The sequence below is a fragment of the Bos indicus genome, chromosome 7, assembly GCF_029378745.1.
Source record: "Bos indicus isolate NIAB-ARS_2022 breed Sahiwal x Tharparkar chromosome 7, NIAB-ARS_B.indTharparkar_mat_pri_1.0, whole genome shotgun sequence".
In the NCBI taxonomy this organism is placed as follows: Eukaryota; Metazoa; Chordata; class Mammalia; order Artiodactyla; family Bovidae; genus Bos; species Bos indicus.
Window position 1 is genome coordinate 90,135,566 of NC_091766.1, and position 14,779 is coordinate 90,150,344.

Sequence of the window (14,779 nt, forward strand, 5' to 3'; positions counted from 1 at the left end):
AATATTCAAAAGCACCAATTCAAATATGGTAAAGAATTTTTAAAAATCTTTTAAATAAATTTTTTTAATGTAATGTATAGCTAGAGGAAAAAGTTAGCCTTTCCCTTTTCCTTTTTTTTCTCGAATCTTCTATTTAAAATTCTCAACTCCATTTCCCAATTTAGCCTTGATGAGGTATTTGTATCTATGATGCAATTATATATACTCAGCATCACTTATGGGCCATCTCACTTACTTTTATTCTACTCTTCTCCATATTTTTTCAGACAGGTTTCACTTAAGATTTATCTTTGTGTCTTTTCATTATTTGCAGACATGATGCATCCACAGAAAAACATCTATCAGATTTTTTGGAAGACTGGTTACAAAATACAGACTCACAGAACTTCTAGCCTCCCCTAGGCAAGGATTTTTATTTAGTAAGGATGGGATGTAATGTAGAAATTTGTTTGTTTTATTTTTTTGGCTAGGCCACTCAGCTTACAGGATCTTAGTTTCCTGACTAGGAATTGAACCCATTTGCCCTGCATTGGGAGCTCAGAGTCTTAACCGCTGGACCACCAGGGAAGTCCCTAGAAATCTGTATTTTTTAAAGCAAGCTTCAAGGTGATTTCAATACACATTGAGGTTTAAAAAGCAGTTTCACTGATCACAGGGTCTAGTGCCTTGGGGTTGTTGTAAACAGAATTATTAAATGGATAAAGATCCTGTTCAGGGGCATTTCTTTTATCAGACACATGGTTAAATTAGAAATGCTCTGATGGCTCAGAAAAGGGTGAGGTGAACTTGATGAGAATTTGGCTGTAGATATATAAGGTTTGTGATACTCTTGATTATAAAGCAGAGAGCTTCAGTTGAATGGTGCATCCTTTCTCACCCTGTTGCACCCATGCTGATGTGACTAACACAGCAATAGACATTTTATAGCACAGATTCTGATACCTGTGAAACAACTTTCAGAAACCCATGTTTTAGGTTAGAGGGGGGTTCAGGCAAGAGGATACAGCAAGTTCTGTGCGAAAAATCCTAGCAATTCACCGTAAAAGAACTGAAAGCACGTTCTCTTTACTGCTTCTGGGTAGGCAGTGTCATGGTTGTACCTAAAGAACAGAGATCCAGTGTAATGGATTTTTAACAAATGTGAGTGGATATACATATGCAAATACATGCCATTTTAGCAGAACCTTCGCTTTTCTGTCATAGAGGTAAAACCATCCTTGACAGCTGCCCGTATTTGTCCATACTGGCTCTTCACTGGTACCCTCAGCAGATCAATGGGCACAAGTTTGAAGGAAAAGAAGGTGATTATATTCGAGTTCCAGAGAGGTTATTGGATGTTCTGGATGCAGAAATAATGGCCGGGAGAAGCACATGTGAATTAGTCCAGTTTACAGAATATAGCAGCCAGCAGTGGTTTATGACTGGAAACAATTTCCATGCCCTGAAAAATAAGGTAATCTATCATTTAAAGAATTACGTAGTTGGAATCTGCTTTTTCCTTTGCAAACATGCTCCTTAGGATACATGTACTTGATTCAACTTATGGTAAGTGCTACATATGGTAAGCTAATGATGAAATATGTCCCATCTTTATGAGCTCTTTGTAGAATGTTTAGGCTCAAAAATAGTTGCAGATATTTCTTTCATGTTTTATTGAATGAAATGAGGAGTAGGTGAAAAAAAAAAAACACATAGCTTTCACTAAAGCTATATCCCACTCCTGATGAAGACTTAAAATGAAAATGAATATTGTCACTTGAAGACTGGTCAGTAGCTTTAGTGAGGTAGGTCTGTGGTGGGAAACCAACCAGATGCCCTGTATTCATAATGAAGCTAGCAATTAATAGTGTCAAAAGTGATGAGGAAAATGAAGCAAATTTCAGAATGGGAGATCCAGTCTTGACATTTAATTGGAAGATGTCATTACATTTCCGGCTCTTTCTGGCATTACAGGTATTATCTTTGAGTGTGAAAGGTCAGAGTTCACAACCCCTGACCAACAGCAATGAGATTCTCTATAGGATTTATGCTGCCGAGCCTAGAATTGTTCCTAAGACTCCTCTGTGTCTCCTTTGGAATCCAGCTGCTGCGAGGTACTTGTTAATAATTCTTTAAAATCAGAATTTGTTCCTTCTTCATTCTGGTACCATTAAGCCCAGTTTTTTGTACTGAATGTAGATGGTCTGGAGTGAGATTTTTAGACTGGAGAATCACCTCTACACTAAGTGAGCCAAAGCAACATAGAGAGTGGTCCTAGCCTTGCGCAGGTGGCAAACGGAGCCAAAAACTTAAACGTGTGTATAACACATTACTTAACTCCTTTATTATTACAACTTCCGTGGGACTTAGCATGAGTTCTGCTCAATTCAGATAACCTTCCTGTGATTACAGGTTAATTTATTGAGCGTGAAGGAAATTCTTTTGACCCCTTCCCTCTGGACTTGTGGTTCTGGATCTGATGCTCTATGTCTGGAGGGATCAGCACGGATTCATAATTCTAATCCATATATGACTTGGAGCACATTTGGGGGTTAAAGCAGGCACAAGAAGAGGAAGAAGACAGTGACTCTTCCTTTGACTCTCCTTGGCCTTATGTTTCTGAGCAGTTCTCTCTCTGGGATCTCAGCCGAGGTTGTAACGTCAGGCATGGCTGGCCTAGAGAGTTTGGAGTTCAAATCAGTCACTAGATTCTGTTACTTTCAGCCACACAAACTAAAATTCTGAAAAGGTTCCACAGCTTAGTTGGGTAACCAACTGTCCTTTTCAAACACCAAAGTTCTGGCTAGTTTCTGGGAAAATAATTTTTCTTTGAAATTCCTAATATCTCAGCAAAGACTTTAAACCTAATACACAGATACTCTACAATCCTCAATGTATAATTACTAATGAATGTTTCAAGCTTGAATCCGCTGTTGGGATTAAGAAGTTTCATGTCCTTAGAAAAATAAGGGGATCAAGAGGAACTAGAAGTGACTACTCTTGAGCAGAGTAGTCCCTGAATAGTCACTGAGGGATGCTCAGAAGTTGTGGCATGTGACACTGTATTTGCTATAATCGTGACAAACTTTTGGTGCTTAAGAAGGAACCTTATAGAAGGAAACACCTGAAAGAGGCCTAGAAAACATGTATGTAATATAACTGGCTCAAAATCCAAATAGGTGGGGAAGGAAGTACTTAGACAAGCAAGTAATTTATGTGGTTCAAAATACAGAAGTTGTGTAAATGGGGAGGGGTGAGCACTGCAGATTTTTGGTTGTGTTGACCTTTTGGTACTCTTGAATGCTAGGGAAGAGTTCTTCCTGTTGAATACCTTGGGTTTGTTTGCTTCAGATGAGGTGGGGGCTAGTACTGCTGGTTTGAGAGGGCCAGCTTCTTCTATATTGGCAATGCTTTTGCAGGATTGGTTAATATTTAGGCTGCTGTTGAAGGTGTCTGTGGGATCTGCGGTTTCATGTCTTGGACAAGGTGTTCCTTTCAGTGTTTCTTTTTAAACATGTGGTCCGCTTCCATCTTGAGTAAAGAACACTTAGGATCAATAAATTATTTTTCCTTCAAAAGCTATCTCCACGCCTTAAGTATTGATGAAAGAGGAGTGGTGACAATTGTGTATTTTGCCCTAGCTGGTTGTCCGACAGTCAGTTTTGCAAAGTGGTTGAGGACACTTCAGACTACGTGGAATGTGCCTGTTCATACATGTCTGTGTACGCGGTCTACGCCCAGACTGACAACTTGTCTTCATACAATGAAGCTTTTTTCTCTTCTGGATTTATATGTATTTCAGGTGAGTTATAATATTTTTGAGTAAATAATTTAAAATATTGATGAGAATAAAAGTTTTCCCAGGGTCCTTATATAGATGCAAATGTACTGTAATTCATCAACACTATGAGAAAATAAACTTTCTCATGGTCTTTTTTTTGGTTTTTGTTTTTAATTTTCTTTTTTTGGCTGCATTGTGTATTGTGTGGGATCTTAGTTCTCTGACCAGCGATTGAACCTGTGCCCCCTGCGTTGGAAGCATATAGTCTTAACCACTAGGCCAGGAAAGTCCCCTCTCATATCCTATTCATTAATTCATACAGCCATTATTTATGGAGGACCAACTTTGTACTGGGGATAAGCAAGAGCAAGATATAGCTCCAACTCATCAGCAGTGTATATACAGTACAATGTGAGATAGAAGTTAGATAGTAAAAAAGAGTTAAAGTTGGTAGTGTTGATTTAGAAGGCAGATTCTGCAATAGATAACGGGATTGCATGAGATAATATAAATAAAGCATTTTGTATTTTCATTAAAAAATAAACCTACCCCATGGATTGATTTGTATTTTTCGGTCTAGATGCTTTAAGTATATTCAACCACTATGTTAAAAGATAAATTTTCTTTCACCTTCTACATCTAGGTCCCATTTCTGGCAAGAATAGGAACTTGAGTAGGGTTAATGTCTGTCAAACGATTTACCTATAAGTAAACTTTGAACAGCTATAGAATTATTCTCATTTGCTGTTTTTACTTTATGATTGGGAGTCTGAGAATTCCTTACACTATATTTCTGTCCCCACCCTTACCAAATCTGTGTCCTGAGTCAGCTTTTACAGCCCTACAGCTGCTTTTATGAACAATATGCTACACAGAGAAGTGGGTGTAGGGTGACTGTGCCTGTATTCAAATCCTGGTCCTGCCATTGGCTAGTTGTGAGACCTGGGGCAAAACCTCAGTCTCCCCGCCCCAAATACATGATTTTAAATTGTGTTAGCAGGCTGGTAGATATACTAGCTCAGACAGTCTGCTTTAATGATGTTTGGTATGTAAATGTGATTATCATTGAATGCTTAGTGTGCAAACTATCCCCTAATAAACTTTATTGATTCGGAAAATTTTGTGGAGGTAGAAGCATGTAATTAATTATTCTTCTTTGTCCTGGTTGTTAAAATCTTTCCACTGGAATTTAATATTCTTCATCCTAGTTCAAATATTTCCACTGTAGTTTCACTTTATAAAGTTATACATTTTCCTTAATGTGTCTTAATTCTAAACCTTAGATTCAATAGCAGATGTTAATAATTTATTATTCTTAATAACATCTTCCATAAGAATGATGGTTCTTGCTTAATAGATTCTTCTAGCTTCCAAAATCAGATGGCAACACCCTATTTTATTTTGATGCAATCTATTTAGAGAAATTTCATAGACTGATGAAATAGAACCAAAAGGCACAATGCTGAAATAAAATCTAGATAATCATCTCAAACAGAGAGACCTAATTCTGAGTGCTAATATGACCCACAAAAATCCCTTGCTTGTTCTACTCAACATCAAAGCAAAGAATTTTACAAACTAAAGAGAGAATGTTATCTTGATTTTTTTAGAAGACTAGCAGGACTTTAAGATATTTTCTGAGAGAACTGTTAATAAATATATATGTTTGCAACTCACTCTTAAAAAGGCTAAATGGATTTGCTCATGTATTTGAAAACCAACATCCAGATATTAGTCTCTACCTTATTATTTCTGACTTGGAGTCACATTTGAAATCATCAGTGTTCTCCCCCTCTGTTCATGACGTTTTGTAACGTGGATTGCATGATTGGTGGTTCATGAGGAGCTTCTGGCTTTGTGCTCCGTTTCAGTTTCTGGGGAGGCTGATATTGCGCTCCTCAGAGGGCCCCCAGAAACAAGGCAAGAGATTTTTCCATATTTTACATGCACATGCTCTCATTTAAGTCAGGACACACCAAATATCCCTTTGAATTTGGGAGCACTCTAACTCTTTTCTTGAAATGTGGCAACATGCAGTCAAATAGGAATTAAACCATTGTTTAACAAAAAAAAAAAAAATTAAGATAGGTCACAGTGTATCTATTCTAATTCTGGTTTACAGTTCTGGTTACTCTACTAGAGCAGAGCAGTTGAAATGATCCAAGTATGTGTAATGGGGATATAAGCCAAGAAGTTGAGTAATCCTCAATTTGGAAAGGTGAAAGATTAGGATATATATCTGTGACTTTTAAAACTGTAAACCAGTTTATCAAATTGCAAGGAATTAAACTGAAGTTATCCATTGAAACTAAAAACTATAGAGAAAAGTAAATGACTGTGCACATAAGTGTAACGTTATGGGACTCACCTATAACTTCAGGTGACAATGCCATAATCTTATAGTTACTAAGGAACCTAAGCGTGCTTCTTACTATTTGGAGAATAATGTCAAGGAAACCTGCTCTGCTTCCCATCACTGTTGACGTTGGCCTGTCAAAGGTAGACATCGGATTAAAATCATCCTGATTTGATTCTGGGTACAATTCGTATGGCCTCATGGGCTTAATGAGACCCCTACATTCCAAAATCCACTTCGTCATTAATACCAGTATGTGAACTCATTCATGTTTGATGTACTTGTAGGAGAGTCTGCTATTTTGAAGTGCTTTTAAACTGAGATTAGACTGCAGATCTCACATTTGTTTCATTTTTTTTTTCTTTTTGTTCTCTGTGGTGGAGAAATCCTTTAACACATTAGTCAAACTAAAACTATCCCTTTTAAATAACTAATAGTTTTATTTACTCTATAGATTACTAAGTATATAAATCCCAACACATTGTCATTTTTTAAAGTAGATAACAGGAAATAATTGTCTGTAAATCGCTAAATACCTAGGTATACAGGATAAGTAAATCAGCACCTGGGAGAAATATCAATAACCTCGGATATGCAGATGACACCACCCTTATGACAGAAAGTGAAGAGGAACTAAAAAGCCCCTTGATGAAAGTGAAAGAGGAGAGTGAAAAAGTTGGCTTAAAGCTCAACATTCAGAAAACGAAGATCATGGCATCCGGTCCCGTCATTTCATGGGAAATAGAAGGGGAAACAGTGGAAACAGTGTCAGGCTTTATTTTGGGGGGGCTCCAAAATCACTGCAGATGGTGACTGCAGCCATGAAATTAAAAGACACTTACTCCTTGGAAGGAAAGTTATGACCAACCTAGATAGCATATTCAAAAGCAGAGACATTACTTTGCCAACAAAGTTTCGTCTGGTTAAAGCTATGGTTTTTCCTGTGGTCATGTATGGATGTGAGAGTTGGACTGTGAAGAAGGCTGAGCGCCAAAGAATTGATGCTTTGAACTGTGGTGTTGGAGAAGACTCTTGAGAGTCCCTTGGACTGCAAGGAAATCCAACCAGTCCATTCTGAAGGAGGTCAGCCCTGGGATTTCTTTGGAGGGAATGATGCTGAAGCTGAAACTCCAGTACTTTGGCTGCCTCATGCGAAGAGTTGACTCATTGGAAAAGACTCTGATGCTGGGAGGGATTGGGGGCAGGAGGAGAAGGGGACGACAGATGATGAGATGGCTGGATGGCATCACTGACTCGATGGACGTGAGTCTGGGTGAACTCCGGGAGCTGGTGATGGACAGGGAGGCCTGGCATGCTGCAATTCATGGGGTCACAAAGAGTTGGACACGACTGAGCAACTGAACTGAACTGAACTGAAATCAGCACAATCCAGAGTTCTTTGAAGCATGCTTATTATTTTGTTCAGGTTTATTAAACTGTAAGGGCTTCCAGGGTGGCTCAGACAGTAAAGTATCTGCTGCAATGTGGGAGAACTGGGTTTGACCCCAGTTGGGAAGATGCCCTGGAGAAAGGAATGGCAACCCACTCCAGTATTCTTGCTTGTAGAATCACATGGACAGAGGAGCCTGGCAGGCTACAGTCCATGGGATTGTAAAGAGTCAGACACAGCTGAGCTACTAACACTTTCATTATACTGTAAGAATATTCTAGTTGTGCCTTTTATATTTTATAAGCTGATATTTTGATAGTTTTTCTAGAAAAAAAAAACTTTATTAGATGCCACCCATTCTTTTCAAATTATTTTTGAAGGTGAGATATTTTCTAAATTTCTGTGTGACATTCGCCCCAAAATATTAAGTTCATATTCACAGTAATCATTGTCCTAAGTTAGCCATTTTCATTATGGGGAGAGTATATCAAAAGTTTCATTCTATCAAATAGGTAGTTATTCACAAGAAGAATAGAGAAAGATGTGTAAGAGTTTAAAAAAAATTAAGTAGTTTGAAGGGGTTACTGCAGGTGATAGAGAAGTCAGAGAGCTTCGTCCAACTCTGACATGGCAGAAAAATGTAGAATTTATCTTGCTAGGTACGCGTAGCTGCGTTGTGTAGCATGACCCACACTGCACATAACCGAAGACAAGTCAAATATACTAAATAAGCAGATTTAGTTCCAGGATTGATTAGTTCAGCACCTCAGTGGCATCCTCAGGGGCCCAGCCTCTCCTCATGTCTCTGTTTTGCTCTCCTCAAAGGTTTTCCTTTTACTTTCTCCACCTCGCCTCTGCATGGTCTTGAGCTGGCTGTGGCAGCTCTGAACTTCCCACAGCTATGTCTGGGCTTGCCAAGAGAAAAGCGCTTATTTGGATCCTGTTTTAAGAGCCATGAAAACTGTGCTGAAAACCACCCAGAGTGTTTCCCCTCACATCTCTGACCAGAACTGTGTTATGTGACCTTTTATAGACAGTCCCTTTACAGTCTGACACACCGTCTCCAGTCAGTGTTTCTCCGATGATGGAAGTGTTGTGCCCTCTTCAGGGTGGTGGCTACTGACCACATCTGGTTATCGAGCCCTTGAAATGTGGCTAGAACAGTTGGGACCTGAATGTTTCATTCTATTAATTCTAATTAGTTAAAATCTACGTGGCCCTGTGTGGCTATTCTACTGAACTTCACATGTTACCCGAAAGCTGGTCTCCTGGTAACCTCTCCCCCTGGAGTAAATCCTTCCTTCTAATACACAGAACTTGTATCCTGTCAAATGTTGCATATGGACTTTTGTTCAACCTAGTAGACTTTTCCGGATTGACAGTTTTGTTTTCCTATCCTTCGCTTAGTAGCTGTAATCCAGGGGCATTGTGTGGAAGGGAGGGTTGAAGGAATTTTGGAATTAGTAGAGATGAGCAACAGAAATGTTAAAAAGGTGATAGTTACAGCCAGCATTAGGTGGAGGAATAGAAAAATCCTAAGGTAACAGGTGAGTATTTGATTTAATAATTTAGCGGTCATTTGGTTTTTCTTATGTTTATCTATAGAGGTGGCGTTGGTGATAAAGAACCCGCTTGCCAGTGCAGGAGACATGGGTTTGATCCCTGAGTCAGAAAGATCCCCTGGAGGCGGGCATGGCAGCCCACTCTGGCATTCTTGCCTGAAGAATCCCCTGGACACAGGAGCCTGGTTCTTTCTTTTCACAAAGAATCAGACACAACTGAAGTGACTGAGCACACACGCATAGAGGAGACAGAGATACATAAGAAAACAATATAAAATTTATAAATATTTTAAAGCAATTTTCATGGGGAAAATGTAATGTTTGACTTCTGGAGTATAAGCTTTAGTTATTTTGAAAGTATATCTCATTCTTAAGGGATACCAAACAAGAGTTGTTTGCTAGATATGTATGTTCATATATAAACATTGCATGTATTTATGCACATACGGACATTCAAATATTATATAGACAAATAACAAGAGCTTTGGTCCTCTTTGGTACTAACAAAAGAATCTAGCTGTTCTTTAGAGTTTTTCTTATCTAAATCAAAGATTATCAATGTTATTATTTTGTTAAGGGTAATTTATCTTCCCTCTTACTGTCTAATCATATAGAAAAGTCATTTGTGTTAGTAAACTGATAAATTTTTTTTCCAATGAAGTCTGTAACCTACATAGTACTAGGGAAAAAAAGTAAATGAAGATTATTCAATTAGTTACATGTTTGTTTTTCTGCCTAGTTGCCAAGGAATCAATCTCTAAGAAACTATTTAGAGATTACTTTGAGGTAATACCTGGAATTGTTATGCTTTATTTTTTAGAATTCCTTTTAGAATTATAATTTTTGTACTATGTAATTTATATATTAAGGAAATTTAAACCAAAAAATAATTGTTAGTTTAAAAAAATCTGGCTTGTATACTTAAATTTTGTATGCTAAATATAGCTCTTCAATATCAGACGAGAAAATAAAAGGTAAATACTTAGTCTTTAGGAACTCGGTAACCAAAGTATTTAATTCTTTACATCTAAGGTATTCAGTAACTCTCCCAGGGTCAGCTGAGGCCAGGCTGCTTGAGGCTTTTTTCCCTGCGTCCTTTTTTCCTAAATAAAACAAGCGCTTAGATAACATCATGCATAGTTACAGGCTATCAAAATCCAGCCCATTTTCCTGCCCCTGGCTTTGAGTCCTGGACTGCCACAGGCGTCATGCTAGCATTTTTAATTAAAGCTTAGTAGACTTAATTAAATATTCTTGATCTGGTCAAGTTTAAGGGTACTAAATTTATATCACGAAATGGGAGTGTAATGGAGAATTACCAAGTTAGGGGGAAAGGCTGTAAATAAGCTCTTTTTGGGAACTAGCAAAAACAGTTGATTCAGGAGTATTTTTCCTTTGCCCATCACAAATCCCCTCGCCTCATATCGTTACCATCCACCACGGTAAGCTCGCAGAAAAGCAGCCTACATGAAATGAAACTTGCAAGGCCCTGCTTTTAAGTCAGTGTATTACACACACAGACATACACACACACACACACACACTCTCTCTCTCTCTTACACACTCAACTTGAACTTTGAGTTTAAGGTGGCTCTGATCCTCATAGAAATGCAAAATGTACATTAGTGAGTTTGGAGCAACAGCTTCAATAGTTTATAAGCTGTCTAAGCAAAGATGCAGTTTCTGGGTATACTGTATACCTTTGTGGGTGGATTTGGGAGGCACCCTCAGGACCTGCACACCTGTCCCAGAACGCCTCATGGCAGCCTTCCAAAAAAATGGATTACTCCAGATCTCTTGGCCAAATTTCTAGGCCGAAAGCCTTGACTAATGCAGAGCCTCACTTCCTGTGTGAAACTTTGTCTACCTTTTGCAAACTTAAACATACTGAGAGCTTTTCCCAAAAGGACTTCTGAGAGGCATTTCTGTGCTGACGAGTAGTCACAGACCCCACATAGGCATTTTGCAGCTGCCCAGTTAACTTATGCCAACATGTGGTGTATGTTCCATCGCTTCAGAAAAGATAATGAGGAAACAAAATAAATGTAGCTTCTCCCGTTTGCCAGGGGGGCATTGATGAATGACATAATGCGTGCAAAATACAGGGCAGAGCAACATACACAAGCCAGTTGTTATGCGTCAATACTTCCTAGACAAAATAACCCTACAGAAGATGAGAGTAGAGTAAAAGGCTTAAGTGATAAAGCAAATATGTTGCTTTATGCAGCACATTTAAATTTTTTAAAGTCAGGAAATCTTTTAAAATATGTATGCATTTAAAACCTAATAGTGGGGACTTCCCTGGCAGTCCAGTGGTTTAGACTTCTTCCAATGCAGGGGGGTGTTGGTTCACCCTAGTTGGTGAGCTAAGATCCTGTATCCGTGGCCAAAAATCCAAAACATAAGCAATATTGTAACAAATTCAATAAAGACTTTAAAAATGGTCCACATACAAAATCTTAAACTAATATTAAATTTATACAAATTGCAAGATAAAAAATGTATGGGTTATTCCTGAGATTCTAATTATCCCCTTGAAGTAGTGTAGGTAGGTGAAGTTCAAGTAGATTCAAAAAAAAATACGAATAATGTTTTTCACACCACTTAGAAACGTAGATATTTAGGTTAAAAGCCATCTTGGTGGGAAAGAACACATTTTGTTCCTGGTTTTGGCACCTAGGAGTGTAAGGTTGCTTTTAAAATTCATAATCACCACTTGTGTAATTGCCTAACTATTCTTAGTAGATAAAAGGGGTAATTACCAAACCTGAGTTCTGGTAGCATCAATCCCAATTTTATGCCTGAAAAATTCACCTATTCACCTCCACAAATATATCTTTTTAGCCAAGGCACCCATTCTTAGAAAATTTAGATTGGAATTTGATTCTTCTCTTAAGCAGTAATACTTGTCTGATGGAAACAGAAAACCAAAAGTTTAATGAAATTATTAATCAGCTTAATTTGTGCTTTGTTTTTAGTAGGGATGTAAACAAGTTGATATTTGAAATGTAGAGTTCCCCTTTGGGCTTAATTGAGAAGTGTGAGGATTTTATATGTCTGGTCAAGTGGAGTGGGTTGAAATTGAAACATGAATGTCCCCAGAGATATTGTGCTACGCGACCTTGTATTGTAAGCACAAAGATACGGTGCTTACCTTCTCTGAATATTTAAGCCTGCTCCTGTTTGTTCATGGATTGTAAAACCACACGTGGGCTTTTTTGTTCCTACAGGTCTCTGCCTGGCTGTTCTTTCCCATATCTTCTGTGCCCGGTATTCCATGTTTGCAGCTAAACTTCTGACTCACATGCTGGCAGCCAGCTTAGGTACACAGGTAGGAGAGCGTGGGATTTCCCGCTTTCATGCAATGTTCATTTCTTCTTCTGTGATCCTTGAGCTGAGTATATAAGTAAAATTTAATCTCACCCTAGTTGAAATAAGCTTGCTTAGTTTTGTAGTGCAGGATGAGGAAGGAGACCCGTAAGAGCAAATGAGAGTATCAGGTCTAAGCAGTGTAACAGTTTTGAGCTCCTTTATCTCTTCTACAGATAATTACCTTAATATCACCGCTTACAAAGAAAATTGCTGCTGCTTATTAAGAAGCATCATGTTGGCAATTTATACATGTAAATATATTGTAAATGTATATATAATGTTTATATTAAAATTAGCACATTTTAGTTTAATCTGAATAAAATATGCTGTGTTACAGATCCTTTATATGGAGGTCATTAAAATGATACACATTTTAAGACATCTGGATAATATATTTTGCTTTATTTAGTATTATAGAACACAATTTGGTAGAACTTTCTTTTTTGAAAAGCTGTCTATGGCAGAAGAAATAACGTGAAAAACACTGAGTCATTCATTAGCATGCATTTTAAGCCGTATAGTTTTTAAAGCCCAGAAGGCAGATCGAGATGAAATTAAATGCCTTTTCTGTCCATAAGGTACTCACAGTCTAAAACAGTAGATGTGTGTACAGATAACTCTGATGCAGTGTGATAAGTGTAAACAGACTGTGTGTGAAGATACGTGAGGACTTAAGTTTTCTGTGAAGGTTAAGAAAGTCTTCCTAGAGGAGGTGACATTTGGGCTGAGCTCAAATGAAAAGTTCCTGCAGCTTCTTGATTAGCAGTGAGATGGGCATAGACGTAAGTATAAGTAAACATGATCCCTTCTACTTGAAGGCTGTAATTGCAGTTCTAGATTGTAAGAATACACTATATAGTGTTATTATTGAGAGAACTTGGAATGCTATTTTATAAAATTTCCTCTGTTTTGGATGGTGGGTGCACTTCTAGAGTGCAGAAAATGCTATTTCCTGATTCTTTGCTAGTGTATGCATGATTCGATTTATGTAAATTTATTGTGCTGTATGCTTAGATTTTGCATGCATTTTAAGATGCTAATGGCATTCTACTGAATTCCAGGCAGAACTTTTGAAAATATTATTAGAAGAGGGGCTGAAACATAAAATGGAAAATTATTTGGAACACTGGCCTTCTCTTGCCTTTTTACTCCCAGGAGTGAAAATGACATGAGCAAATTTCATAACACTCTTTTTCTAGGGGACAATTAACTGCTGAATTCTAAGTAGAAGATCCCAGATTGTGCTTTTAAAGTACCTATGAACTATGAGAGGTAACAGCTGTTACCAAAGAGGGGCTTCCATTGAGTTTGACGAGGCTATTTATATTGCCTTGGTAACTATCTTAGCTGTCTGATCTTGCCTTTGCTTCTTGTATTTAAGATCTTAGAAAACCCGCCTTCCATAATTAGCGTTTACTTGGCTGTATTCACCACCCACTCTGGTGATTTTTTGGCAGCAGAGTTTGTACAAGTCTTAATTATAGAACCATAGAATTACAGACAAGTCTTCAGTGTCCTAGCAGACAAATTTGCTCATGTCTAGGGATGTGAAAAAGAAGACTCAGGATTTATATCTTGGGATGTTGCCTTCTGATTCACATTGCACTTAACGTTAATTTTGGAGAAAGTGGTTAGTCAAATCCATGTTTTTCACCATATTTTTAGAAGAGATAAAACAGTGGCATGAAAACCCCGCACTGTTTGACTTGTGACATGGAATAACTAAAAAATAATGTCCGTAGTTTATTTTTGGCAGGAGGATTGTTGATAGGTTTTTGATAGAAAGTTCTCTTTCCTCAAAATGTTTTACCCATCTACTTTGATTTTTAAATATACTCTCTAAAATAAAGAGAATAATTTTATCCTTTAACACCTTTTAGCTAAGCCTTTGAAAATTCCTTAGATTCTCCAAAAATAGAAATGGAACTGACTGTAGGAACTTGGGCCTGCCTTTTCTTTTATGGATTTAAAAATCATGTTTATATCTGTAGTTATAGAATCTTGCCAGTTGCAGGGGGGTAGAGGGGTCCAGGTCCTTTCTTAGATCTCTCATTTGGATCTTCTATCAACTTAAGGTTCATATTCTTGTAGAGAAGTCTTAATGGAGAAGGAAATGGCAACCCACTCCAGTGTTCTTGCCTGGAGAATCCCATGGACGGAGAAGCCTGGTAGGCTGCAGTCCATGGGGTGGCACAGAGTCGGACACGACTGAAGCGACTTAGCAGCAGCAGCTGCAGCAGCAGCAGCAGAGAAGTCTTAAAAAAATACAGTTTGACCTGTGGTTCTTTGGCTAAAAGAATAAAATTTCTCTAGATGGCCCCAAGAGTTTGAGTTGTGAA

At 38.0% G+C, this 14,779-nt stretch overlaps 1 protein-coding gene across 1 annotated transcript in view; it reads left to right on the forward strand.

Annotated features, from left to right (window-relative positions):
• The window catches only part of ADGRV1 (adhesion G protein-coupled receptor V1), a 543,203-nt gene that overhangs the window by 236,448 nt on the left and 291,976 nt on the right, over window positions 1–14,779 (forward strand). Inside the window, exons 80-83 of the mRNA XM_070794032.1 lie at window positions 1,204–1,453; window positions 1,954–2,093; window positions 3,621–3,781; window positions 12,299–12,399. Of these exons, the coding sequence (XP_070650133.1) occupies window positions 1,204–1,453; window positions 1,954–2,093; window positions 3,621–3,781; window positions 12,299–12,399 (652 nt within the window). The remainder of the gene's footprint in view (window positions 1–1,203; window positions 1,454–1,953; window positions 2,094–3,620; window positions 3,782–12,298; window positions 12,400–14,779) is intronic.